The sequence below is a fragment of the Cebus imitator genome, unplaced genomic scaffold (assembly GCF_001604975.1).
Source record: "Cebus imitator isolate Cc_AM_T3 unplaced genomic scaffold, Cebus_imitator-1.0 Scaffold237, whole genome shotgun sequence".
Lineage (NCBI taxonomy): Eukaryota > Metazoa > Chordata > Mammalia > Primates > Cebidae > Cebus > Cebus imitator.
In genome coordinates, this window is record NW_016107552.1 from 2,794,336 (window position 1) to 2,821,328 (window position 26,993).

The 26,993-nt window shown below is 50.1% G+C and overlaps 2 protein-coding genes across 7 annotated transcripts in view; both read right to left on the reverse strand.

Annotated features, from left to right (window-relative positions):
* Positions 1-2,865: 2,865 nt before the first annotated feature.
* CRYBB3 (crystallin beta B3) lies at positions 2,866-10,082 on the reverse strand. 2 transcript variants are annotated; one of them, XM_037727691.1, is made up of 6 exons: positions 9,981-10,082; positions 8,376-8,470; positions 7,065-7,183; positions 5,958-6,090; positions 4,508-4,650; positions 2,866-3,183 (listed from the first exon to the last, which is right to left on the reverse strand). In XM_037727691.1, exons 2-6 carry the CDS (start codon positions 8,448-8,450, stop codon positions 3,018-3,020), a joined length of 636 nt encoding a protein of 211 aa, XP_037583619.1. In that variant the 5' UTR covers positions 8,451-8,470; positions 9,981-10,082; the 3' UTR covers positions 2,866-3,017. The 2 variants fall into 2 exon arrangements, with proteins under 2 accessions (XP_037583619.1, XP_037583620.1); XM_037727692.1 differs by having other exon boundaries at positions 8,376-8,466; positions 9,981-10,070.
* Positions 10,083-12,021: 1,939 nt separating this feature from the next.
* Positions 12,022-26,993, reverse strand: part of KIAA1671 (KIAA1671 ortholog) — a 247,635-nt gene continuing 232,663 nt past the window's right edge. For 4 of the 5 annotated variants that reach the window (XM_017498147.2, XM_037727688.1, XM_037727690.1 and 1 more), the window contains 3 exons: positions 24,600-24,742; positions 19,305-19,387; positions 12,022-17,498 (listed from right to left, as the gene is read on the reverse strand). In XM_017498147.2, the coding sequence (XP_017353636.1) occupies positions 19,309-19,387; positions 24,600-24,742 (222 nt within the window). In that variant the 3' untranslated portion in view covers positions 12,022-17,498; positions 19,305-19,308. Of the gene's footprint in view, positions 17,615-19,304; positions 19,388-24,599; positions 24,743-26,993 lie in introns of all 5 variants that reach the window. The other variant, XM_017498148.2, reaches the window with a different exon arrangement.

A 26,993-nucleotide genomic window follows, 5' to 3' on the forward strand; every position in this document is an offset into this window, starting at 1 on the left:
AAAAAAAAAAAAAAAAAGCATGACAGACTGGGAGTCGTCTGGCTCATGCCTATAATCCCAACACTTTGGGAGGTTGAGGTGGGAAGATCGCTTGAGTCCAGGAGTTTGAGACGAGCTTGGGCAATACAACAAGACCCTCATCTCTACAAAAAATACGTTTTAAAAATTAGCTGGGCATGGTGGTATGCAACTGCAATCCCAGTGCTTTGGGAGGCTGAGGTGGGAGGATCGCTGGAGACCTGGAGTTGGAGGCTGCAGTGAGCTATGATCACGCCACTGCACTCCAGCCCGGGAGACAGAGCAAGACCCATCCCAAAAAATAAATGAATAAAGCATGGCAAGGCCCCTCCTTGCGAAAGGGAGGAAGGGGTGGATCCAGGGAGGAGAAAGGGGCAGGCATTCCATCTGTCTCACTGCTGGGCACCCCCGCCCTATCTGACCCTGATGCCCAACCCAGGTCTCCCATATGCTCGGAAAATGTCAAGGTGATTTCTCTCCTGTGCATGTTTTTAAAATATGCAGGTTAAAGTAACTGAAAATTACTATATCCTTTTCAACGCCTTCCTGAGGCCCCCATAGGCCTCCCACACACCAGCTGCATCAGCCACTGGGAGGCTGCAGGTGGCTGAGACAGGCTGCAGGCACAACAGGGGAACAAAGTCAGGAACTGACGCCTGGAGGTGGGATGGGTGAGGGGTGGTCCTGGGGCCTGTCTGCCAGAAATCCGCTATCAGCTGGCTTCCCACCGGGGGCAGAAGAGACTCACTTATGTCCAGGCACCATGGCTCACACTTGTAATCCCAGCACTTTGAGAGGCCGAGGTGGGTGAATCACCTGGGGTTGGGGGTTCAAGACCAGCCTGACCAATATAGTGAAACCCCATCTCTACTAAAAATACAAAAATTAGCCGGGCATAGTGGCAGGCGCCTGTAGTCCCAGCTACTCAGGAGGCTGAGACAGGAGAATTGCTTGAGCCCAGGAGGTGGAGGTTGCAGTGGGCTGAGATCACGCCACTGCACTCTAGCCTGGGCGACAGAGCGAGACTCTGTCTCAAAAAAAGAAAAAAAAGAGACCTCATTTATGCCTGCACTGCCCCAGTGTTCCTGTTCAGCTCTCCAGCAACTCCCACTGCCCAGATGAAGCCACAGGGGCCTAGAGCAGTGGCGGGAGGTGGGATGGGCATTCAGTTCCCCAGGCAAGGCTACAGAAGACCTCTGGGCAAGGGGACAGAGATGCTGAGGCATGGAAGAGAGAGGCTCAGGGGGACCACACCAGCACAGCTCAGCAGACTCTGCTGTAGCCTCCCAACTGGTCTCTCTGCACCCACCCCGGGCCACTTAAGTGTATTATCTGCACCCTTGCCAGAGTAATCCTATTAAACCCCAAAGCAGACCGTGGCTCCCACCTCCCTCAGAGAACAAGCAAAATCCACTAAGGTCTGTGGAGCCCTAAATAACCTGACCCTGTTCCCTCTGACCCCTAGCCCCAGTCTCTCACTCCATTCCAGACCTGCTGGCCCCTGGCTGCTTCCCGTTAGGCCAGCACACTCCTGCCTAGGGCCTTTGCAGCGCTTATTTCTCTGCCTGGAATGTCCTGGTGGTTCACTGAGGTCTCAGCTCCTCTGCACAGAGTTCCCTGGCCACCATTCCCATCACTTCCAACTTTTTATCCAGCTTTATTGCTCTTGGCATTTACCACCTTCCAGCACCACAGCCCAAATCGACCTGTTTATTTACTTTCTGTCTCTTCCATAGAGGGTGAGAAGGGTGGGACATTGCGCTGTGTCCTTAGGTCTGGAACAGGGCATGGCATTTGCTGAATACATTAATGACAACAGATGCTGACCCACAGAGAGGTGGAGGGGGAAATAATGGAAGGAAGGAAGGAAGGAAGGAAGGAAGGAAGGAAGGAAGGAAGGAAGATCAGATGGACAGATTGATGGGCAAGTAGATTGAAAGAAAAATTGATGGATAAGTGGATAAAGCGTAGATAGAAAGATGGGTGAGTGGAAGGAAAAATGTATTAATTAATGGAAAGAAGAAATAACATAGGAAGATGGAAGGAAGAATAAATGAATGGATGGATGGATAAGTGGGTGGATGAATGGATGGATGGCTGATGCATGGATGGATGAATGGGTGGTAGGTAGATGGATGGATGAATGAATGGGTAGATGAGTGGGTGGGTGGATGGATGGGTGGATGGACGGATGGATGGATGGATGGGCGGGTGAGTTGATGCATGCATGGATGAGTGGGTGGATGGTTGGGCAGGTGAGTGGATGCATGCATGGATGGATGGATGGGTGGCTGGGTGGATGCATGCATGCATGCATGGATGGATGGATGGATGGATGGATGGATGGATGGGCAGGTGGGTGGATGCATGCATGCATGGATGGATGGATGGGTGGATGGATGGATGGGTGGGTGGGTGGATGCATGCATGCATGCATGCATGGAATGCATGGATGGGTGGGTGGGTGGATGGATGGATGGATGGATGGATGGATGGGTGGGCGGGTGGGTGGATGCATGGATGGATGGATGGATGGATGGTTGGGCGGGTGGGTGGAGGCATGGATGGATGGATGGATGGATGGATGGGTGGGTGGGTGGATGCATGGATGGATGGATGGATGGATGGTTGGGCGGGTGGGTGGATGCATGGATGGATGGATGGATGGATGGATGGGCAGGTGGGTGGATGCATGCATGCATGGATGGATGGATAGATGGATAGATGGATGGATGGATGGATTAGTAGATGAATGGATGCACACATGTGTGGGTGGATGGATGGGTGAGTGAATAGACATTCAGATGGAAAGATGCACCAGCAGACAAACACAAGATCAGAGAGAGGAACATGGCAGGTGGGGGAACAACCCCAGGCTTTATTGAGCAGATTCCAGGGAAGGGTGGACAGGTTGGCCCTCGTCCCAGCCCTGGAGCCTCCTCCTCTTGGCCTGGCAGCCCCTGCAGGGTGGGTCTGGGTCCTCGAGGTCTGGGTGCCTTTCAGCTGCTGAGGAAGCAGCCTCGCTTGTGCCATTTCTGGTCGCGGATGCGGCGCACAGACTGCAGCTGTGGCTGGCTGGCGTCCCATTCATTCCAGTGGCGGTACTCGCCCTGCTCAAACGCGTACTGGCGCCCACGGTAGCCGGGAAACTCATAGCCAACCCACCTGCCGGGAGACCAAGGTTGGGATGTGGACGGTCTGCTTCCAGTCGCCCAGCCTCCAGCCAGCAACTTACCGTGTGCTCTGCCTGCCTGCATTCCTCCTTAGCTCCCCAGAGCCTTTAGGATGAATCCAAACTCCTTGCCCTGCTCATAGGACCCTTGACAAAGCCTCTCTAGCCTTATCTCTCAATATCTCATTCACACTCGACACCACAGCCTCTCTTATTCTACTTCCCTGGAAACTGCTGTGTGTGGGCCTTTGGATGTATGATTCCTTCTGCCTGGAACACTCTTCCTCACCTCATCCTTCTCCTTCCCCCTTTTCCCCACTTGTATCCTCTACATCTCAATTTAGATGCCTCCAGACTCCTGCAGGCTGAATTGAGTACCTCACTGGGACCCCCAGAGCCCCTTGTGTGTCCCAGTCACAATCCTGATCACAATAACTGTTGTGAATCCCTGTTTCTCTGGCTGTCTCCCTGTCAGACTGTGTAATTTTTCTGAGGGCAGAGGATATGCCATTCTTGTTGTTCTCTGTATCTGTACACCAGCATATAGTAGATGTTCAGTAAAGAACTGTTGAATAGGCCGGGCATGGTGGCTCACGCCTGTAATCATAGCACACTGAGAGGCCAAGGTGGGCAGATCACGAGCTCAGGAGATGGAGACCATCCTGGCTAACACAGTGAAACTCCGTCTCTACTAAGAATACAAACACTTAGCCGGGCGTGGTGGTGTGCGCCTGTAGTCCCAGCTACTTGGGAGGCTGAGGCAGGAGAATCGCTTGAACCCAGGAGGCAGAGGTTGCAGTGAGCCACGATCGCACCACTGACTCCAGCCTGGGTAACAGAGTGAGACTCTGTCTCAAAAAAAAAAATTGTTAAATAAATTATTATCAGGGATAGGTGGCACCTCTCAAAGCCCAACCCCAGATTACAAGCCCACAAGTGAGAAGTAACCAACTACAAAAAGCAGGTGATCCTAAGACTGCATCAGAGGTGGTATTAAGCCTAGAAAGAGGGAGGTGATAAGCCTGCTCTCCTCCATACAGCGTGGGTCACACCTCAATAGCTGCATCCATCCGGGGCCCCTTGGTAAAAAGAACAGTTCAAGGGCGCGGGGATGTTTAAAAAAGGGGGAAGGACTCAAATGGGAACAGGTGGAGAGAATAGTTTCACTTGATTTAAGTCAAGTCTGCCTAGAAATCTCAACAGTACAGGAGCATAGGGACCATCAATCACATAAGAAACTATGGGCACTGATTCTGTTTGGAGCCAGAGGCATGGCTGAGCAGAAGACGGGGCAAAGGTGAGGGTTGGGTCCCTTACGTCCCGTTGATGGCGCGGACACTCGCCACACGGTCCTGGAAGCCATGAGCCCACAGGCTGGGCACGTCATCGTCCACTATCTCCATCTTACGGCCGCTGAAAGCTGGGTTCTCAAACAGGTGCAGCTTGTGATCTGCGCTATCCTGAGGGCAATATTGTGGGGTGAGCATCTGCTCCCATATCCAGAACAGAGGTCAAGGAGGCTCCAGAGGCTGGAAAGAATCAGTAAGTCACCCCAAAATAACACCCACCCCCAAACTTGCTGCAGGAGGGAAGGGACTCAGGAGACGGATCCATCCCTAAATTCACTGTAGGAGGGACGGGGAGATTCCTCCAGAGCTGGTTGATTTAGGAACCAAGAGCCATAGAATATGAAACTGAAAAGGAATTTTCAGATCTTGTTCAGTCCCTTCATTTAAATGATAGAGAAACAGGCCTGGAGAGAATGGATGGAGATTAAATGTAACCACACATGAGCTCTCCCCTCTCCTAACCAGAGGCCAGCTCAATCTTCTCAGTTTCCCCCCTTCCACTGTCCTCTAAGGAGGACTCGGTTATGGGACAAGGAGAAAGGGCTGGAGCAGCTACTAGGTGTGAGAGAAGCAAGGGAGGAAGAAGGGTGGTGTTTAAAGTATTGCTGTGGGCCAGGTGTGGTGGCTCACGCCTGTAATCCCAGTTCTTTGGGAGGCCAAGGTGGGCAGATCACTTGAGGCCAGGAGTTCAAGACCAGCTTGGCCAACATGGTGAAATGCCATCTCTACCAAAAATACAAAAATTAGCCCAGCGTGGTGGCATAAGCCTGTAGTCCCAGCTACTCAAGAGGCTGAGGCAGGAGAATTGCTTGAACCCAGAAGGCGGAGGTTGCAGTGAGCAGAGATCATGCCACTGCACTCCAGCCTGGGTGACAGAGCGAGACAGCATCTCAAAATGAAATAAAAATAAATAAAAATGTTTCAAAAGAGAGAGAGAGACTGCACTCCAGCCTGGGTGACAAAACAGGAGTGTGTCTCAAAAATAAATAAATATAGTGTCACTGTGGATGGACTGTGTCCCTTTCAGGTGCTAGAGAAACACAAGTGGAAAACTTAAAGTATTTTAAAATTACTTTCTGAAGTTATTTCCTGGACTGCATTTCTTTGATAACAATATTGATTTGAGACTGGACCATGTGGCTTATCATTTTAGTCGGGTTACAAAGAAAAGTCGTCCCAGTGCTATGCTGGTTTCATTCAAGATGTGAGTCCTTGTGTCTCAACCCCCAACCCAATGTTCATTCAATATCCCACTTCTTAACCCACACAGCTGTTCAGATCAGAAATAGGAGGGCGCTTCCCAGGCCAGGTCCCTAACGGCCAAGCCTCAGTCCGGCTTGTGCAACGAGCTTGCCTGACCAGCTCTGGGTGCACCCTGCTTCCAGGAACTCCCAAAAGTGGGCAGGAGCCTTACTCACAATGTTCAGAGGCCGGAGGGACAGGAGGCTGTCACTATTACGGCTGTTGGTCCAGGCATCCCAGCGAGGGTAATCCCCCTTCTCCAAGACAAACTGCTCCCCACGGAAGGCCCTGCTCTCAAATGCCAGCCACCTGCGGGAGGAAGAGTCCTGGCGGTGTCACTTTTGCTGCAGCTGAAGGAGGATTCACGTTTAATGAGAGAAACGTCCAAGAGGTGCTGACCTTGAACCTTGTACCCTCCCTCCAACCCTACTGCTAATTCCTGGACCTGTAATTAAAGGAGCTGCTAGGGCATACCAGGAACCGTCTGAGACTCTGGGCCAGAAGGCCATCCTAGGAAACGTTATCGAGAATCTAGCCTCTGCAAGGTACTCAGAAAAGTCTTTAGCAAAATGCCTGGCACACAGTAAGTATTCCATAGGTGACAGCAACCTCTTCCTCCTCCTCTTCTTCTTCTTCTTTGTATTATGCTGTTATTAATATGTATTTATTTGCATGGTTCCATTCATTTTCATGCAAACTTTCTCTGAAGTATGTACCATTGTCATCCCCATTTGACAACTGAGAAAACAGAGGCCTGGTGTGTGAAGCAACTTGCCAAAGATCCCCCACATGGTTAGTGCCAGAGCCTGGACGTGCAACCGAAAGGCGGGAATTCAGGGCCCAGCTGGGCCACCTGCCTGCCTGTGGACATAGATGGGACACTTACCTACTTTGGCCTCAGTTTCCCCATCTATAAAGTGGGAATAAGAATGACACCTCTCTTACAGGGTCATGAGGATTCAATGACACAACGCACGTTAAATTTTATGCGTTACAACCATTATTAAAATTATAAATATTGAATCCCAGGTTCCAGTCACTGAGCTAGGTGCTAGGTCGTCCTTGCTGTTCTTCCTCCAATCTCAGCTATCCTGGGATTCGCTCCAGAAATCTAATATTCTAGAGAATCCTTCAACTCTCATTTTACAGATGGGGAAAACGAGGCCCGAGAAGGCAGGGGAGTTGTCAAAAGCCCCACAACAGATCTAGAGCTCAGACTCGGGCCGTCACACCCCTAGAAGGCTCAGGGTTGTGTCGAGGGCCTGGAGGGTCTAGGTACTCACGGCCCGGACTCCACTTGGATGGAGCTGACCTTCTCCAGCAGGCCGTCAGTCAGGTTGGGGCACTCGGCCGAGAGCTCGCAGCGTTTGCCTTGGAAGTTCTCTAGCTCGTACACGATCACCTGGAAGAGCAGCGTCCTAACCATCCCACCTCTGCTGGGCTCCCGGCTCCAGCTTCTGCCCCTCCCTGGGGCATCAGAGGGAAGTATCACTTGCTTTATCCTCTTGGCATCTCGCCAGCCTGGAGCCTGCACCAAGGCGTGCCTGCACTGCCCTCTAATGGCCATGGAGGGAAACGCCTTCAGGAACTCCAGAGACCAATTAAATTTAGGGATTGCAACTCGAATGTCCCGCAGGAGACAGGCGGGGAGCCCAGCGGATTGAAATAACCAGAGAGGACCGTGGGGAAATGAAGCTGCTTCTGGCAGTGAGGGAATGATGTCCCAGTTCCAATTTTTTCACGAGAGGTCAGAAATCTGCATTTTCCTTAATGTGAAATTTCCCCCTTTAAAACACCCAGTGCAGGACAAATGAATCTCTGAGAAAACCTATGCCTCCCTCAAGCCTAGGAAAGACAGACCAAAGCCTAGGGGCTGCAAAGACAGACCAAGGTTTTACCTCTCTCGCCCCCCTGGAAACACACACTGACTTTGTAGAAGATCCCCAGTCGTTTTACAGAAGGGATGAAAGAAGCTCAGAAAGGGTAAGATACTGGCCTCGGGCTGCACAGCTAGTTAAGAGGAGGCACTGGGATTCAACCCATCCTTAGATTCTGTCTCCAGTCATTTCCCAAAACCATCGCAGAGATGGTTTGGCAAGGGCACAGCCAACACATTCAAACCTTCTCTCAGATTTTCAGTATGCCTCCCTCTGCTAGCTGACTTCACTCATGCCTTTTAGCCTTTACACCAACTCTAGACATGAAGTCTGGGCACCACCCCCACTTCAAAGACGGGGCTGTTGAGGCCCTGAGAGGGCAAGACACCAGGCTGAGGTCAGACAGGAGAGTCAGAGTGCAAACCATGCTTCTGGAAAGTCCCGGGCCCCTCTGATCCATTGACGCAGGGAGGATGTGGGTGACCATTTCCGTTTTGCAGGCGAGGGAAGATGCAGTGAGCTCATGAAGCAAGTTTCTAACAGGAGGGTGGCAGTGAGAGGACCCACCCATGAAACGAGAGCTTTTTCGTCTTGGCCTGGGGGGTTGGAAGGATGGCTCTTCCTTTCTGCAGAGGTGCTGCTTGGCTGGGAAGACGACTTTGACACCCAGGAGCAGCCCTGGGCCTGGAGCCCTCTGACCCCTGCCCCGCCCAGTACCTTGTAGCTGCCTCCAAGGCCTCCATGGCTCTTGCCAGCCGCAGCCTGCTCGGGTGCTCCATGCTGTGCTGCCATCTCCCCAGGAACACCTCTGGCTTCAAACCAAAGGGAAATGGGTCACTGGATCCACTGGGAGAAGCCAGGTGTTGATGTGACTGGAGTCTAGGATGAGCTACAGAACCTTGCTGCCCATGGGACACGGTCATTACTTATGATTGACATTCGGTCATTCAGTCATTCAGCAAACATCCATTGAGTGCCTGCCATGGGCCTTGCGGACTGAGACGGTGGGATCGGGGCCCTATTGTACAGAGGGGAACTCAGGCTCAGCAAAGCGAGGCCACTTCCTCAGGCATACAGTAAGGAAGTGGCCTGGGTCGGGCCTGGCTCCAAAGCCCCGTGCTCTTTTCCCCTGATGCAGACGCTCCCCCAAACCCAGGTCCCTCAGAGCTCTCTGCAGATGTACCACCCCCAGACCCTGGCTAAAGGGTAGGCTTCAGGGCGTTTTCTCTACAGGGTCTCTCCCACCACCATACTCCAGGAACTCTCGTTCGCTGGTTCCTTTGTTCACCAAAGATTCCATGAGCACCTACACAGTGCCAGGATCTGGGCTGGGTGACCAGGATGGACAGGAGACCCCAAATGTCAGGAGGTGGACAAACAGACCTCTAGAGAAAGCCCTTGTAAGACCAGGTCCTTGGACACCTGCTCCAGGTCAGGTCAGTTTCCCCGCATTCAGTTCCTCATTCCTTAAGCATTTATCGAACACAACTGTACACCAGCCACTTCAAGACCCGCCACCAACACTTCTCCTTCATGCTACAGGGACAGTGACATGCCATACAGGCCCCTGCCACAGTCACACGGAAGAATTCTCATCATTGCTGCACACGTGGACACACGCAGGACTGTTCTGATTTTGTGTGCACACACACAAGTTTCTATGGTCATGGTCCATCATATCCCCACCGGGGGGCTCACAGGATAGCTTCTCTCCCTCACACACACACACATGCACATGCACACGCACACGCACGCACACCTGCCCATTGCAGACATCCACAGTGGCTGTCTCCTCAGCCACAGCCTCTGACTTCCTGGGGGCAGATGGACAAGGCGCCTACCTCTACACACCCACACCCAGCTGCTACCCCCCGCACAGCTCCCAGCACGGCCACTCCAGCACGCACAGCTGCACAGCCCACATACGCTGGATGCATGCCCAACCAGGCACAGCCTGCAGGCTGTCTTGTTCTGTCTGTCCCAGCCTCATCAGCAAACAGGGCTTGGTCCAGCTCATGGAGGACGTTTGGGGGACTTGGGGGACATGCGTGTCCACTCCTCTCCCTCAGAGAGACTCAGCTTTTGAAGTTCCCCTGCCCCAAGCACACGTCCAGGGATGTGGACCCTGGCCACCGCAGACAAGGGCCCCCTGTTTCACCCCCAGCTGGGCTGGCTGGGTCCCCTCACTGGGACTTGAACCTTAAGGAAGTCCCCGGTTTTTTTGCAGGCGGTCAGCCATGCATGTTTCACAGAGACCAGCAAAGGTCCAGGCCTGCCAGGGTGGCTTTTGCCTCTCCACCCCCAACCCATCCCAGAATGAACCTGTTGCTGTAGCCTCAGGAAGAACAGAGGAGCCACGGCTGTCTGCAGACTCGGCCTGCCTTCACAAGGAGCATGCTATTTATGGGCGCGTTCTGACAGCCCAGCACATCCCAGCCTGCTGAGGCAGCACCCTGTCCACCCAATTCCCTCCAGGCCATTTCACTCCAATAGCGGGTCCACAGAGGCCCCCAGAGCCTGTCTTCTCAGCCACAGCCTCTGATGACTTCCTGGGGGCAGAAGGACCTCACTGGCTTTGCGGGAAGCAGGGTGGGAAGCTCTCCATTGTCTTCCCCACAACCACCAACTCCCTTTCTGTGGTTTCTCAGGTTCACCATTTCCTATTGGGGTACATGAAACCTTTGGAAAGGTTCTAGTTCTTAAAGTGAGGGACCCCGGACTCTCCATTTTCCACATACCACGTGGCCTAAATGTAAGTCAGGTCACCTTGACCATACTCTCCAACTTGGGTGCAAATCCACCCAACCGTTTCCATAGGATGCCATCATAGAACCAACACAGACTGCCTCTCCTCACGTAGAAGACATGCACGAATAATAGCTATCATCAAACTCCTACTGCACGCACGGCATCATGCCAGCTTCATAAGCACGGTGTGGAATCCTCACCCAGCCGCCTGTAGGGGAGGAGTTACGATTCCATTTTATACATGGAGAAACTGAGTTCAGAGAAGTGAGCTCATTCACTCAGAATCACCCAGCAGAGAGAAAGGGGCTGGCCTGCTCCCAGGCCTGGGATCTTAACCTCGATAGAAATAAAAGTGATCATCACAGTCCACTCATTTATGACCAAAAAAAAGTAGATCCAGGCATTTTTAATTTTTTTTTTTTTTAGAGGCAGGATCTTGCTATATTGCCCAGGCTGGACCCAAACTCCTGGGATCAAGCAATCCTCTCTCTTCAGTGCCCCAAGTAACCAGAACTATGGGCACCTGCACCCAGCTCCCGAGAATTTTTGAAGTGTCTAACAAAGTATAATTTTGCGTGTGATCAATATCTGATAAAGATTATTGTATGAATAAAATAATTACGGAGCAAAGGAGTGAGTTTACAAGGCTAGAGGCAGAGGGTGGTGAGATGCTGTGAATGACAGCTGGACTCTTGAGTCTGGCAGATCTGTGTGACCTTGGGGGCGTTCCTGAAGGTCTCAGCGCTATTATCTCCTCACCCATAAATGGAGAAACTTCTCTCTACGTGAGCCATTTCTGGAGGTCATGTAAGCAAAGCACTGCGCACAGAGCCTGTTATTTTCTGACTTTTATTCCCAGCACCCCGCCTTCTCTGGACAGGTCAAGCCAAGGGGCTACTTCCTGCTGGAGATCATAGAAAACAGAGTTGGTGTGGACTCCCTAATTTGGGATGTAGTTGCCGCCAGCTGGGATGGCAGGAGGAAGGCAGAAGTGGGGCTGGCATGGCTCCCCCTCCCATCACCTTTCAGGATCCTGCGGACCTACTGCGCGCAGCACTTTGATGTGCTACATCTCCTCAATCCAGGCTTTTCAACCTTGACACTACTGCCATTTGGGGTCGGGTCATTCTTTGTAGTGGGGTCGCGGTGGGAGCTGTCCTGTGCATTGTGGGATGCTGGCAGCCTCCCTGGCCTCTACTGTCTTCCCAGAGCATCTTCTCTCCTCCTTCTGATAACCAAAAATGCCTCCTGTGATTGCCAGATATGCTCTGGAGGGCACCATCCACCCGGCTGAGAACGCCACCTTCAACTCTTACCTGCGAATGTCCCGATCACCACTCCCATTGTATAGCTAAGGAGAACCAGTGCTTAAAAGGAAGCTGACAGCCAGGAGGTGGCAGAACGAGGACTGAACCCCTTGTCAGTCTGAATGGAAATCCTGCCTTGTTTCCATGGCCTCCCATTCTGCATGGTCACCCTCTCCCAGGACCTCAGCGATGCCCTCTCGCTGGCCGGTCCACAGCTCAGCATCAAGGACAGACTGACTCAGCCGGCCCCAGTCAGGGCCTCCATGCATGGGAGGCTCCATTCATTCACACACGGACGCACTGACGTCTCCAATGCAACTTGCACCAAAGCTTTATTTGCTATTTTCATAGTCTGAATGCAACATCTTTGTACATGCAAAGGTCATCTTGTTTTATTGCAGTCGACCAGATTTCCAACTGCTCTTCTGTGCCTATGAAACCTCTTTACAGTTACAAAATATAAAAGCACTTGTAGATGTCCAATACTCTGTGAGGTCCGGGATGCCCCATTTTTTTTTACATTAAAAATATAAGTTTTTCTAGATGAATTCTCAGTTGCATGGTTAGAGATTCTTTCTGGAATTGGATAAAGTGCCTCTTGTCTGCCTTCCGTTCAGAACTCCTGGAGCTTGTGAATTCATAAGGCAATTGCAAGAACACCGCAGGTAGGAAGCTTAACTTTCCTACACAAAGAACTCGAGTTCCGTTTCTACTGTGACTCAAATATCTGAGGAAGGACCCAGAAGAAAGGTTAGGAAAATATATACTATACGTGTGTGTGTGTGTGTGTGTGTGTGTGTGTGTGTGTGTGTGTGTGTGTTTCCACGCCCTGCCCCATCTTACAAAGCATTTTAACGATCACGATCATCTGGAAAGTGTGTGACCTTCGGATATTGGTATGATTTAGGAAACAGCACAGTACAAAATATCTTCCATAACACAATATATTACTTTTGTGACCCCCTATTTACAGGATCTATAAGGCTATGTGGAATGAGATTATTAAAAAGCTCAAATTCAGCTGGGCGTTGTGGCTCATGCCTGTAATCCCAGCACTTTGGGAGGCTGAGGCGGGAGAATCGCTTAAGACCGGGAGTTTGAGACCAGCTTGGGCAATATAGTAAGATCCTGTTTCTACAAAAAATAGATTTAAAAAATCAGCCAGGCGTGGTGGCGTGCGCCTGTCATCTAGGCTACTCAGGAGGTGGAGGTGGGAGGATCGCTTGGGCCCAGGATTTGGGGGCTGCAGTGAGCTGTGATTGTGCCACTGCATTCCAGCCTGGGCAACAGAGCGAGACTTGGTCTCAAGAAAAAAAAAATTCAAATTCTTTAGAAAACAGCATCATCTTTAGCCGGTCTGATGCCAACAGGGATTGTCAAGGAGGTGCCAGTTCAAGTCATGGAGGAAGATGTCCCGGCACGGGTACGAGAGCAACTATTGAAGGAGATTCTGGGAAGGCCAAAGGGGAGGCAGGGCCGAGAGGTGTCGATTTTAAGCGTTAACTTGCCAGAAACCTCGGGCTGACTTTCCAGAGCAGAGGGCCCAGCTTTCTGCCCTTCCCCCTGCAGGGGCCAACTGAGGCAAAAGGAAAAAAACCCGCTGGACTGAGGGGTGCAAAAGGAGAGGAGGGCTGGTAAAGGCCCGGCACATTCACGCCGACCGGCTTTTTACGAGGCTCTAGGCTTCCCGAGCCTTGGCCTGCCTGGAATTCCAACTGGGTGAGTCCTGGCAGCTTCTGAGCAGACAGCAAGGGTCCCCCACTCGCTAAGGGGACTGAGCCTGAAGCAGATCCCCCTCTAGAAGTGGAGTAGGTTCCCCTCCCCCCAGCCCCATGGCATCATGATGCCGTGGATCTTCAGCTTTTGGGTTTTGACACATGGTGAGGGGGAAGGCACATTCAGAGAACACAGAATGTCTTCCTATCACTTACTCTGGTTTCAATACCTAAACTGGGGAGGAGGGATTTTTACAGTTTGCAATTATGACTAGTTCCAGAAGCCATCTGGGGGCATATTGTAAAGAAAATTTGAAAGCACAGACCGACAAAGCAGCTATCAGCACCAGGTCAGAGCAGCTGAGGTCTCTCTTAGGAAAATCACACTAAGGGTCTTCCCAAATCCCTTGTCCAGCCTTTCTGTTCTGGCTTCTTAGCGATGCCCTTAAAGTGACCACCCCTCCAGGGAGGCACAAAGGAAAACACCATTGTCTGAAACCACGTGATTTGGCATGTCCCCCTGGAAAACACCATGGTCTGATTGTCCTTTCCCTGAATCCTAGACAACCTGAGGCTATCTGGTCAGGTTCACTCAAAATCCCAACATCCTCAACACCACAAGGTTTCTCTTTCGCCAGAGTTTCTCTGGTGGCAGGGAGTAATCCTCCACAACACTGATTTCTGAGGCCTTGTCATGGGTTTTCAAAGGCCAAAGGCGTCTGTTTCATTGGGCAAAGGACCATGAAGACGGGTATCTACTGGAGAGGAAAAAGATACAGGCTTCTCAAAAGACCAGCTGTCAAAATGCTGACGTGCAAAGGGAGGTGAGGAGGAAGAGGAACGAGGGAGGAAAAAGATTATACATATAGAGGACTTTCCATTCTGCATGAGACTCTCATTGAGGACAGCCAAAGCCCCAGGGGAGGAGGGCTGGATGACTCGATGGCACACAGATGATTAAGGCATATTGAGTTTGAAAAGAAGACAGATTTCCAAAGGGGGCTCCAGGCAAAGTCTAGAAACTAGCGTACAACACCCCCTTGCTTAGCCTCAAAGAGAGCCCCCTCCATTTAGAATGAGAATTAAATCACCCATTTGCCCAGCTATCTGCAAAGGCTATCAGTTACTTCTAACTTCATTGCATGGATCGTAAGTAGGACTCAGAGATCATGGCGGAGCCTGCATGAAAGAGGGTCGCCCTGGACCCACCGTGATTGTCTGCCCTGTGGTGCTGGTGGAGACAAGGTTATAGAAAAGCAAATGGAGGTGAGGAAGATCTTCAGGGCTTTCCCTACTCACTTTCAAGGAGGGTCAACTCTGTATGTCCTAATTAAAATAGAATTAAACAGATTTTTTTTTCCCAATTAAGGTATAAGAGATTAGGGGGGAAAATTTCCAGGTCAATCTCATTTTCAAGTGTGTTTCATTCCTTAGCAATTGATATCCTTGTTGCTGAGATACATCTGATATCCTTGAGCTGAGACATGACTAATGAAGACCTGAGAGTTTTGCATGGTGAGCATCAATATATGCAAGAGCAAGTCCTTTCCTACTGCTTGAGATGGTACTGAGGGTCCTTTCCACCTGAAGGAAAGACAGACAGCGGCCAAGATCAGAAGTCAGGAACAAAAGGTGTGGAGTATGTTTTAGGCCAGCTGCAGTGGCTCATGTCTGTAATCCCAGCATTTTAGGATGCTGACGGGGAGAAATACTTGAGCCCAGAAGTTCGGGACCAGCCTGGGCAACAGGGTGAGACCCTTGTCTCTACAAAAATTTTAAAAATTAGCTGGTTGTGGTAGCATACACCTGTAGTCCCAGCTACTTGGGAGGCTGAGGAGAGAGAATCACTGAAGTCCAGGTGTTAGAGGCTGCAGTGAGCTATGATCGAGCCACTCCACTCCAGCATGAGCAACAGAGCAAGATCTGGTCTCAGAAAAACAAAACACAACACCAGGAATGTATTTTAAAGGGGATCCTATTGACTTGGAAAGTCATAACATCAAAATTATTATAAAATATTAACTGGATCTTTAAAAAAGAAATCAACTAAAGCAGTTACAGGAATTAAGAGAAAACAAACAATCATTGAGCAGGGCAAAACTCACAAACCCAGATGCATGAGGCTCCCAAATGCAAAAGGCTGGGTGGGTGACACGGTCTAGCAATTGCTCATCAGTAGCCAAAACTCACGGAACAGGACACATGGTGGGCTCCCACCTCACAGTCCTGCGGTTGCTGTCCCTGGTGCTGAACAGCAAGCCCCTCACCAGGGCCCAGGTGTTTGTCTTAACCTAGAGAAACAGGGGATTTCTATCCACGCCCATCCATCCACTAAGAGAGAGAAGAGGGGTAAAGGGAGATGAGGGAGGAAGCTGAGACGGAGAGACAAATGAACTCTTGAGAAGTAGCCAGGGAAAAAGGAAGCATGTTTTGACAGCATTTGCAAATAATGGATTTATCGAGAAAGACTGACCTCTTGGGAAACTGTTGGGAGGGAGTGGAGGGCACACATGCCTTCCGCTTCCCTATCTAGCCAGTGCTGTGCGTGGATCCATTAGGAAACTCCACCCCATATGTCACAGGCTCTCTATGAACTGCCCAAGCACCTCATGACAGGTATCTCCCAGGCAAGGTTGGCACACAGACTATGGCAACTCCAGGCATGGCAGGCAGCCAGCCAAGCACATCTAGGGTGTCTGCTACAGCCTTAGGACTCAGAAGTGGAAGAGGCTGGTGTTGGGCATTTCCAAAACAAAGACAAGGTAGACAGTGTCTGGAGCCCTCAGAGGTTTTAAGGATTCCCCAGAATGAGCTGATAGCTAGCAAGAAAAAAGGAGGCTATGCTTTGTCACCTAGCAACCAGCACTTCTGTCCAGAGTCTTTGGCTGCGGAGCTCCCCTCCAGAGAAGGGCTTTCAGCAAGACCTGCATTTGGACCAAAAAAAGCACTTGGTCAGGTGGAGTTAGATGGGGGAAAAAGAGGTGAGCAAAAGCAAGAAGTACCCTTCATTCTTACATTTGTTCTGAGGCCAGTTCAGAACAGCTCCTCCATGCCAGCAGCCCAGGTCATGTTCAAAGAAGACTCTGGAGAAAAAGATTCTTAGGGCAGGTCTGATGATTCAATGACAAAGGCACCACTACGTGGGCTGCAGTTTATGAACCCTTAGGGTCAAGGGACAAAGGTCATCCTACAGAAATCAGAGCTCAAACGAAAATAAGCCAGGGAAATATATACAATAGTGACACAACTTCTAAACAGCTTGGATAGCGATAAGGTAACCTGAGGTGACTGGATACTTCAGAACCAATTACTCACACACCTTTCCTCCCGTCCTTTAACATAAACACATATATACATATCAAGTTTCAAAGAAAATTGGCTGAATTATTGCTTTATCACCTTCTAAAGCAAACAAAAATGACAAACAATTATACAGCCCCAACTAGAAAGAGAAATACGCTTCAAAAGATCAGGGAGAGTACATTTAAAAACTGGAACTGCCGATTCCTCGAAGGGAAGAAGGAACTCACCAAAAAAAAAAAACAAACAAACAAAAAAAAACACCCCCAACCCAGTGGTAATGCCTTGCACCAAGACTACAGCTGGAAATGAACAGTTTGATCTTCCTTGGAAATGTCCATCCAAAAAAAGGCCTGCCCTGGGGTCAGGTGAGGCGGTGCTTTCACAAAATCAGGTGTTTTTCAGAATCTGAGGAGACATCCCAGCCTCACGCTGACACTCTTGGAGCTGTTGAAGATGTCTAAAGTAGGTGGAAATGCAGATTTTTACGTAAAAAGCAAAACCACCCACATGGACATTTCTGGGCAGCCTGGCTCCTTTCCCAGCCTGAAGTGCTGTCTGGGGAGATGAGCGAGTGCTCCTGGAGGTTGGGTCTTCCCATCTGGATCCAGGGAGAGCCTGGTGAGGACAGCGTCACTGGACAGCGTTCTCAATCCAACGGGAAGGGCCCAGGCACGTAAGCATTGTGCAGGAAGAAACGGCAGCAGCTTGGCCTTGTCTGCGGGTTCTGACGGTTAAGGCTTCTGTTAAGTAGATGTGGTGTCCCCTGGCTGGAGAGTAAGGGACAGTCCTGGTGTCAGCGGTGGGAACATTCGGCTCCATTTCTCTCTACCATCAGGCCTGAAAACCTTGCCGGATATTCTCCAATAAAGTTACCCCTAGAAGCCTAAGGTCAGAAAAGGTATTTTTTTATGTGTGGGGGGAAAGGGGAGTTGAGGAGGGTGGCAGGCATAGAATACAGTGAAATCAACATGACGTTTAGGGTCAGGCCAGGGTTCCAGTCTCAATTCTGGGCCTCAGTTTCCTCAAATGGGTTGCTGGAGGCTTAAATGAGATATTACATGGACTGCACCAAACAGAAAATAAACACAGGTCCCAATCCCTTATCCAAATCCCTTGAGCACAGTTTTATTTGGGACTTTATAATTTTTAGAGTTTATTATACACATATATATGTGCATCATACATACAGAAATAATCCTGTAACATACATACATAGATGTGTATATATATATACAGCATTTGCAAATATATATACATATGTAACACTGCCATCATCAAGCAGATAATATGCCTTAAGTGTGTTATGAACATTCATATAAAGTGGAGAAAATAGAGTCCAAGGAGAATTATATGCACTCAGGTCAGGTTTTACCACTGAGTTAGGAAAAGCTTTGTTTTGCAGAGCTCTCTGGAATTCGGGTTTGTGGAAAGGGATGGTGAGTCTCTTGTGCTCATCGCATCAATGCTGACTTTGATGATGCATATACCACGAGCTCCATACTGAGGGAAACAGGCGGTGCTCAGTCAAGCACCACAGGTGCATTCTCAGTGAGGTCTGAGGGCAGCTCAGTGATGTGGACACTGCTAACCCATTTTACAGATGAGGAAACTGAAGTTCATGATGTTTGGTCATTTGTAACTTACACCAGGACCTAGCCTATCATAATTTTTTAATGTTTATTTTTTCAAAGTAATTTTTTAACTACATAGGTTGTACATGAAACATTCCCCTCATAAAAATTGTAACTATTTCTGGCCGGGTGTGGTGGTGGCTTACGTCTGTAATCCCTGCACTTTGGGAGGCTGAAGTGGGTGGATCACGAGGTTAGGCGTTCAAGACTAGCCTGGCCAAGATGGTAAAACCCTGTATCTACTAAAAAAAAAAAAAAAAAAAAAAAAAAAGCAACCATTTCTGGCCAGGCGCGGTGGCTCATGCCTATAATCCCAGTACTTTGGGAGGCTGAGGTGGGTGGATCACCTGAGGTCAGAACTTTGAGACCAGCCTATTCAACATAAACTCCGCCTCTACAAAACATAAAAAAATTAGCTGGGCGTGGTGGCAGGCGTCTGTTAATTTCAGGTATTTGGGAAGCTGAAGCAGGAGAATCACTTGAACCCAGGAAGTGGAGGCTGCAGTGAGCCAAGATCACGCCACTGCACTCTAGCCTGGGCAACAAGAGTGAAACTCTGTCTAAAAAAAAAAAAAAACTGTAACCATTTCTGATTAAGTTAACCTCTGATGTCCCGCCCTTTTGTTTTATCATAGGGGTTTGTGATGCAGCTAGAAGGGCCAACCAAGTGCATAGGCTCAGAACCCTGGTCACCTGCCTCCTGCCTGCTGCCTTTCACCCACTCTAGGCAACCCAGCTCCGTCGTCTCCCTAAATGGAAACAGACATCACCACCCTCTTTACAGGAACTCAGAATACCCCCCACCCCCCATTTTTCCCCTTGCATAGCCTCTTTCCTTGGGCACAGCAGCCCCAGACTCTGAGGGCTGGACCCCACCACTGAGTTCCCCATTCCTGTGACTGCAAGGCTCTTCCCAGGTTCCCCAGCAGAGCCTCTTCATACCTGGTCAAACTTGGTTCTCATAAAGACTTTGCCTCTTCTTGGATTTCAGTTCCTTTAGCCACTGGGGAGAGGGTTCATCTGACCTGAAACCACAAAGCCAGTGAGAGACTAGTTGGAACCAGACGGTGGGCTCCTTGCGGGCAGGACTGAGTGGTACCCGACTCTATCCCTGGGCCCAGGAGGGGCTGGGCCGAGCACTCAGGTGGCAAAGACGCCCGTATTAACATGACTGATAAGAAGTAGGAATTCACCACAGTGTCCAACAATGGGAAATGTTAATAAACAAATCAGGGGTCCCCAACTCCCTGCACCACAGACTGATACGGGTTCATGGCCCGCTAGGAACCGGGCTGCACAGCAGGAGCTGAGCGGTGGGTGGGTCAAGCTCCATCTGTCTTTACGGCCCCTCCCATCACTCACATCACCACCGGAGCTCCGCCTCCTGTCAGATCAGCGGGGGCATTAGACTCTCACAGGAGCATGAGCCCTGAAACGTGCACATGAGGGATCTAGGTTGCGGCTCCTTATGAGACTCTAACGCCTGATGACCTGTCACTGTCTCCCATCACTACCAGCTGGAACTGTCTAGATGTAGGAAAACAAGTTCAGGGCTCCCACTGATTCTACATTACTATGAGCCATACAATTATTTCATTCTAATTACAAAGTAATAATATAAAGTACATGATACATGCAACGTGTTTGAATCATCACAAAACCACTCCCCCATACCCCTGGTCTATGGAAAAACTGTCTTCCACAAAACTGGTCCCTGGTGCCAAGGGTTGGGAACCACTGAAATAAATCACAGCATAACCGTTCTACAAGAGCTTCCACATACAGCCATAAAAATTTATCTTGATTGGGGACAAAGGCTCACTCCCGTAACTCTGACATTTAAGGGAGGCAAAGGCAGGAGGACAGCTTGAGCCCAGGAGTTTGAGACCAGCCTGGGCAACACAGTGAGACCCCATTCTCCACAAAAAGAAAACAAACAAAATTCATCTTATATAAAATTATTTCCATCCATCCATTTGTCATGCAAATAGCTATCCCAGCCTTCCATCTCTCTATCCAGGTAAGTGTCTGCGATGGTTAATTTTATGCATCAACTTAAACCTAACGTGTACCCAGATATTTGGTCAGACATTATTCTAGATATTTCTTCTTAGATGAGGTTAACATCAGTAGGCGCTGAGGAGAGGAGACTACCCTCCATGATATGAATGGGCCTCATCTGCTCAGTTGAAGGCCTGAATAGAAAGAGACTGACCTCCCAGGAAGCAGAGGGACGCCTTCTGGACTACTCTTGCCTGCATCCCCAGTCTTCTGGCCTGCTCTGCAGATTTTGGACTTGCCTGCCTCCATAATCATGAGAGCCAATTCCTTAAAATCAATCCCTATACATACACACATGTATCCACACATGCATACACACATATGCACGTGTACATACAGCTCACCCTTGAGCAACACAGTTTGAACTATGTGGGTCCACTTGGGTTTTCTTCTGCCTCTGCCATCCCTGAGGCAGTAGGACCAATCCCCCCTCTTCCGCCTCCCCCACGGCCTACTCAGTGGGAAAACAGTAAGGACGAAGGAAGAAGACCTCTATGATAATCCACTTCCACATAACGAACAGGAAGTGTATTTTCCCTTCCTTCTCATTTTCTTAATAACATCCTCTCTTCTCTATCTCACTTTATGGTAGATAAAACATAACATACAAAATATATGTGGGTGTGGGTGAGGCTTCTGGTCAGCTATAGGCTATTAGTTAAGCTTTAGGAAAGTCAAAAGCTACATGCAACTTTTTGACTAAGTAGGTGGTCAGTATGCCTAATCTCTGCCTTGTTCAGGGGTCAGCTGTATTATTTACACACCAGACACACACACACACACACACACACACACACACACACACACACACACACTATTGGTTCTGTTTGTCTGGAAAACTCTGAATAATACAATGCCCAGAAGACATAGAGAGATACCCTTTGTTTATCGAATGTCAACAGTAATTGTTTTGGGTTGGTGAGATTTGTTTAAACTTTTTTAAATGGAAGAACACATACAGAAAGGTACCGAAATCAAAATGTGCATGGCTCATTTTCTCAAGGTGAATACATTTCAGTAACCACCATCTAAATGGTACTATTTTTAAGTTTTATTTTTTTTTTACCCTCTTCTTAGCAGTTTCCTGTGTTCTTGGAATTTCTTATGAGAACACAACATTTTAATAAAAAACAATAATGTCAGGCCAGACACAGTAGCTCACGCCTGTAATCCTAGCATTTTGGGAGACTGAGGATCGCCCAGGAATTTGAGACCAGCTGGGGCACCATGGTGAACTCCCTTCTCTACATAAAAATACAAAAGTTAGCCAGGCGTGGTGGTAAACAACCATGGTCCCAGCCACTCAGGGAGGCTGGGGTGGGAGGACCACGTGAGAATGGGAAGGTTGAGGCTGTAATTGTGCCATTGCACTCCAGCCTGGGCGACAGAGTGAGGTACTGTCTAAAAAGCAAATATATCATCAGGCCTCTGCACTGTTTTTTGCTTTATTTTTTGTTTTTGACCCTGTCTCAAAAACAAAAAATAAAACAAAAAACAATAAAGTCATCGTTGTTTAAAACTTTATTCAAGAAAAAAAAATTGTGTTTATGAAGATTGTTAAATGGGCATGGGAAAGTATTCATATAGAACACGTAGCAAGGGCATCAAACCAGGCACATGTGATCTCAGCTGTGTGAAAAAGAAAAAGAGGCTGGGCGCAGTGGCTCACGCCTGTAATCCCAGCACTTCGGGAGGCAGAGGCAGGCGGATCATGAGGTCAGGAGTTCGAGACCAGCCTGGCCAATATGGTGAAACCCCATCTCTACTAAAAATACAAAAATTAACCAGGCATGGTGGCGCACGCCTGTAGTGGGAGGCTGAGGCAGAAGAATTGCTAGAACTCGGGAGGTGGATATTGCAGTGAGCCAAGATTGCGCCACTGCACTCCAGCCTGGGTGACAGAGCAAGACTCCGTTTAAAAAAAAGAGAAAAAGAAAAAGAAAATGGAAGTAGAGATGTCCAAATACCAACAGAAGAGGTCTTTGCAGGGTAGGATTATGGGTGATTTTCTTTTCTCCTTTCCTCCTTTGTACTCCGTGTATATTTTCTACAGTAAAGATCTGCTTTTAAAATCAAACACACACGCACGTAGGACGTGACTGACTTTGATCTCAGAGAAAGCTCCTCAGACTCATGGCCCCGGAGGGCCCAGAAAAGATGCTGGCCTGGTTGGTGGTAGGGTAGGAGTGTGTGGCAGAGGGGACGAGAGATGAGGTGACTCTGGAGTCTAGGGGCAGGCCTTGAACTGCTATGCCTGCCAGCCTAGGAATGAGGAAGAAGAGGACCCCCTGGGCACACAGGGGTCTAGGGTATCCAGACTTCAGCCACACCTTGCCTAATAGTGGAGACACAAGCCCAGGCCTCCGGAGGTGCCTCTGAGACCCTGGTCTGGGGGTTCCTCAGGCCACAGAGAAATGCTGGTGCCCTCAGCTGACTCTGGAGCCCGAATTCTGGCATTACCAGAGCAGGGAGGCACTGTCCCAACTGTGGCCCCGTCTCTCTCCAACATCTCGTCCTCTGGTTCCCACAGCCCACTCTGTGCTCTGTATTTTGCACTGCTTGAGGTTCCCAGGTATATGTGGCTTCCAGGCCTTTGCATGTGTTGTGGCTTGAGCCTGGGGTCCCCTCTCACTGTCCTTGGTCCAGCTAAGTCCCAACTGTCCACCATGATTTAGCTCAAGTATCTCCTTCTCTTGGAAGCTTTTTTTTTTTTTTTTAAGAGACACAGGGACTTACTGCATGGCCCAGGCTGGAGTGCAGTGGCATGACCATAGCTTCCATCTCCTGGGCTCAAAGGATCCTCCCACTTCAGCCTCTGGAGTCGCTGGGACTACAGGCATGTGCCACCACGGTCAGCTAATTTTTAAAATTTTCTTTCTTTTCTTTCTTTTTTTTTTTTTTTTTACGAGACAAGGCCTCATTCTGTAGTCCAGGCTGGAGTGCAATGGTGCAATCATAGCTCACTGTAGCCTCCAGCTCCTGGTCTCCAGCGATCCTCCCACCTCTACCTCCCAAAGCGCTGGGATTACAGACGTGAGCCACCACACCCAGCTTGAAGTCTTTTTTGCCAGCCATCCTCAAGTGTGCATTACCAGCCCTTCCTCTGCCTTTCTCCACCACAGGGGTCAGAGAAAGGGCCAGAGAGTAAATCTTTCTGACTCTATGGGATGTCTGTGCTATTTCTTAACTCTGCAGCGGCAGCACCAAAGCCGTTATAGACAGTACGTCAATGAATCATGTGGCTGTGCTTCAATAAAGCTTACTTACAAAAACAGATGTGAGCTGGATTTGGCCTGAGGACCACAGCTTACCCACCCTGGCTCTGATGCAGCCAGCACTTACTATCATTACAACTCTAGCTTCAGGAAAAATCCCCGCCCTTCACGGTTCACAGTGCTCATGACCAGATTTCCACTGTCCTTCACTGAGCACTTCTCCATGCCAGGGCCCAGGCAAAGGGCTTTAGACACACTCTTTTTCATCCTCATGACCACTCTGGAACGTTGGGAGGCTAGAAAGCCCATTTTACAGATGAGGAGACAGGTTCAGGAGGTCAAGTGCCTTTTCCCAGGTCATGCAGCTCTTAAGCTGCAAAGCTGGAGTTAAACCCTGGCTGTATGACCTTAGAGCCCCTAACCTCCACCCCCAGCTGCTGAAACACCCCAGTCTGAGAGCCTCTTGCAGGGCAGAAGCTGCTTTGGGCTTGTCTCTACACAGAGCAGGCCAAGCCCAGGATCGGGACAGCTGCTCCATAAAGGGAGTAAAACTGAGCTCGTTCAACCTGGCTGTGCCCTTTGATCCGCCTTCCCAGGTCTCCCAGAGGGTAGGAGGAGGGAAAATGCCTCAGTTTCCCCACTGGTCTGGAGAGGGCTAAACCAGACCAGTAGTTCTCCAACAGTGGCCCTCTAGCGTTCTGTGGAGGAGGTGGCAGGGGACAGGGGAAGAGGGGAGGCCAGCTGGCCTGACTCCTAGCTTCCTTCCCCAGCCTCTGTTGTACTTCTGTGATTTTCACATATTGGAGTGCTGAAAGTTCACATGAACAAAGCTTCTGCTGCTAGAGAAAATTAAAAAGTAGAAACTGTCCTCTATTCAGCTGTAAAACCTATGTGAGCACCTCTCTAGAAGCATACCCTGAGTTTGGGAGGACAGTGACCCCCATTCCCCAGGACTCCTCACCTCTCGTCCTTGTCCATGCTGGAAGGCAGCACACGACTGCCCAGCGCCCCAGGCTGGAAGGGGGACTTGGGGGCCTTGGGCTGGGGTGCCCAGCTGGGGGTCTCGCCGGGACTGTCCACCTCTGGCCTCTTGTGCAGTTGAGCCTGGGGGGAGAAGAGAGCTGAGTCTATAGACCACCCTTTGTCTGGGGAAGGGCCCCCTCCCATGGCAACATCAGGTATGATGAGCCTTCTGCAAACCCCTGGGGCTCCCTGAATCAGACAGGAAACATGGGGGCTGAGAAAGGTCAGAGGTCAGCCCGGCATTCCAAGCAGCCACCCTTGACCCCCGAGATCGCATCACCACCCAAACCCCACATAATCACATTCTCTTTTGCTGAAAAGCCGCCATCCGTGCTGTTCTCAGCACACGGCAGGCCACCCTGAGGACCCTACATCCAGCCGCTGCAGCTCCATTCGGCTCCTCACTCCTGGGGCCACGTACATAAAATGAGGTTTTAACAGTCCATTAGAGTCCCGTAAGAAAACGGGGCGGCTAACCATCTGTTTCTGGAGGGTGTGTTGGGAATATGGCATGCATAAAATTCCCTTGCGGGACCTGAGGTGTGAGTGGTGGCAGGTGGCTTCTGTCTCTCAGGCAGTGCTGGGTCGGGCCCCGGCAACAGCAGTCACCACCATGGTCCACGACAGCTTCCGTGCGCTGACCACCTGTCATCTGGGCTCTACCAGGCTTAAGTAATATAAAAACCGTGAGTTCGCTCCACGTGCGTAAGATTCTTTTAAGGTAGATCCTGGCTTTCCCCATTTTACAGGGTGAGAGCCCAAAACTCAAAAGGTCAAGCCCAAAGTCACATGGCTTTTATGAACGGGGATTCACACGGCATCTGCCCGCAGCTCAACTCCAGGGTTCTTTCCAGAATGAGCCCCACAACCTCCTCTGGGTGTTAATAATCGCCCAGCACTGCTGTGGCAGATTAATCAATCAAGAAGTCTGAGCTCATACGGATGAGTGAAGGGCAGGAGCCCCGTTTTCAGAGCGCCGTGGACTCGAGGCGTGTTCTAGGATCCCAGGGTCTGCCTGAGCAGTCAATCGGTGCCTCCGTCTCACCGACACCCGGGGCCTGTGGCTCTGCCCCCTACGTTAGGCTACCTTGTAAGATCGCTTGCTGTGCGGGGTGGGGTGGGGAGGGGAGGGAGTCAGAAAACCTCCAACCTAGTGGCCAAAAGATGTTCACACTTCGAGGGCCTGTAAAATCAATTACAGAGACGAGTGCTCATCCACTATTAACTGACTTTCTATTCTCACAAGAAATGACAGAAAAGCAAAACCTCCGTGTACTGAAGGAGTAACAGAGTCACGGCGCTCCCATAAGGGGCTGTGTGCAGCATGGGACACGCAGAGCTGAGAAGTTCCACAAACAATCCAGGCTTGTTTGCCTTCATTTCTTCTTCAGTAAAAGGGAGAGAAGAGCTACCTTTTGCAAGTTTGCTAGAGCATAAAGTGAGTTTGCGAGCACTGGTGTCTGGCACGGAATGGGGGGCAAGGGGGCCTCTTTCCTCACCCAAATTCAGTGCCATTTGGTCCCGGGACTAGGAGAGAGTCTTGTGAGAGCTGGGGGTGGGGAGGAGGGAGGCAGTCAGCCCTCTCCTCAGCGCTGCATAATAAGGTGGCATTCTGTGCAATTCAGGGGACTCGGATGCGGTTCCAGCACTGGCGTCCTGTGTCATCTGCTTGGAAATGATCATTTGTGTGCCTGCATTCCCCAGCAGACCGGATTCCTCAAGGGCTTTAGGAGGCTGGGTTTGCTTACTCCTGCTTCCCTGCTGTGAAGCTCAGCCCTGGTGAGTGTCGGGGTGCCTCAACTGGATTCTCAGCCCACTTTACAGATAAGCAAACCACGGCTTAGCTATGACACCAAACAGAGCAGCAGGTTTGGGGGCGGAGGAAAGACGGAAAGCAGGGATTCGGCCACACAGGGCCCCTGGTGAAATTCAGGTAAGTGAGAAGTATTGTTAACGGTACTGTACCAAGGCCAGTCTCCCAATTTTGCCAATGTGCCGTGGTCACGTGAGATACTATCACGTGGGTGAGGCTGAGTGAAGGGCACGGGGAAACTCCCTGCGTTATTCTTGCAACTTCCTTTGAGTCTTAAACTATTTTGAAAATGGAAAGAATGAAGGGAGGAGGAAGGAAGGAAGGAAAAGCGGAGGGAGGAAAGAAGGAAGGGAAAAGGAAGAAGAAAGAGAGGAAGGGAAGAGAGAAGGATGCAGGAAAGAAGGGAGGAAGAAGGGAGAAAAGGAAAGAGGGAGATGGAGGGAGGGAGGAGGAAAGAAAGGAAGAAAGGGAAGGAGGGAGGGAAAGGAAGGGAGAGAGGGAGGGAAAGGAAGGGAGGGA

What these genes read in the sequence shown, in the direction of transcription:
- CRYBB3 (XM_037727691.1), bottom strand. Translation starts at nt 8,450, where the DNA reads ATGGCAGCACAGCATGGAGCACCCGAGCAGGCTGCGGCTGGCAAGAGC. An exon ending in GCCTTGGAGGCAGCTACAAG is followed by an intron (nt 7,184 to 8,375) that starts GTACTGGGCGGG and finishes CTGCTCTTCCAG; the next exon opens with GTGATCGTGTACGAGCTAGA. An exon ending in CCCTCCGGCCTCTGAACATT is followed by an intron (nt 4,651 to 5,957) that starts GTGAGTAAGGCT and finishes TATTGCCCTCAG; the next exon opens with GATAGCGCAGATCACAAGCT.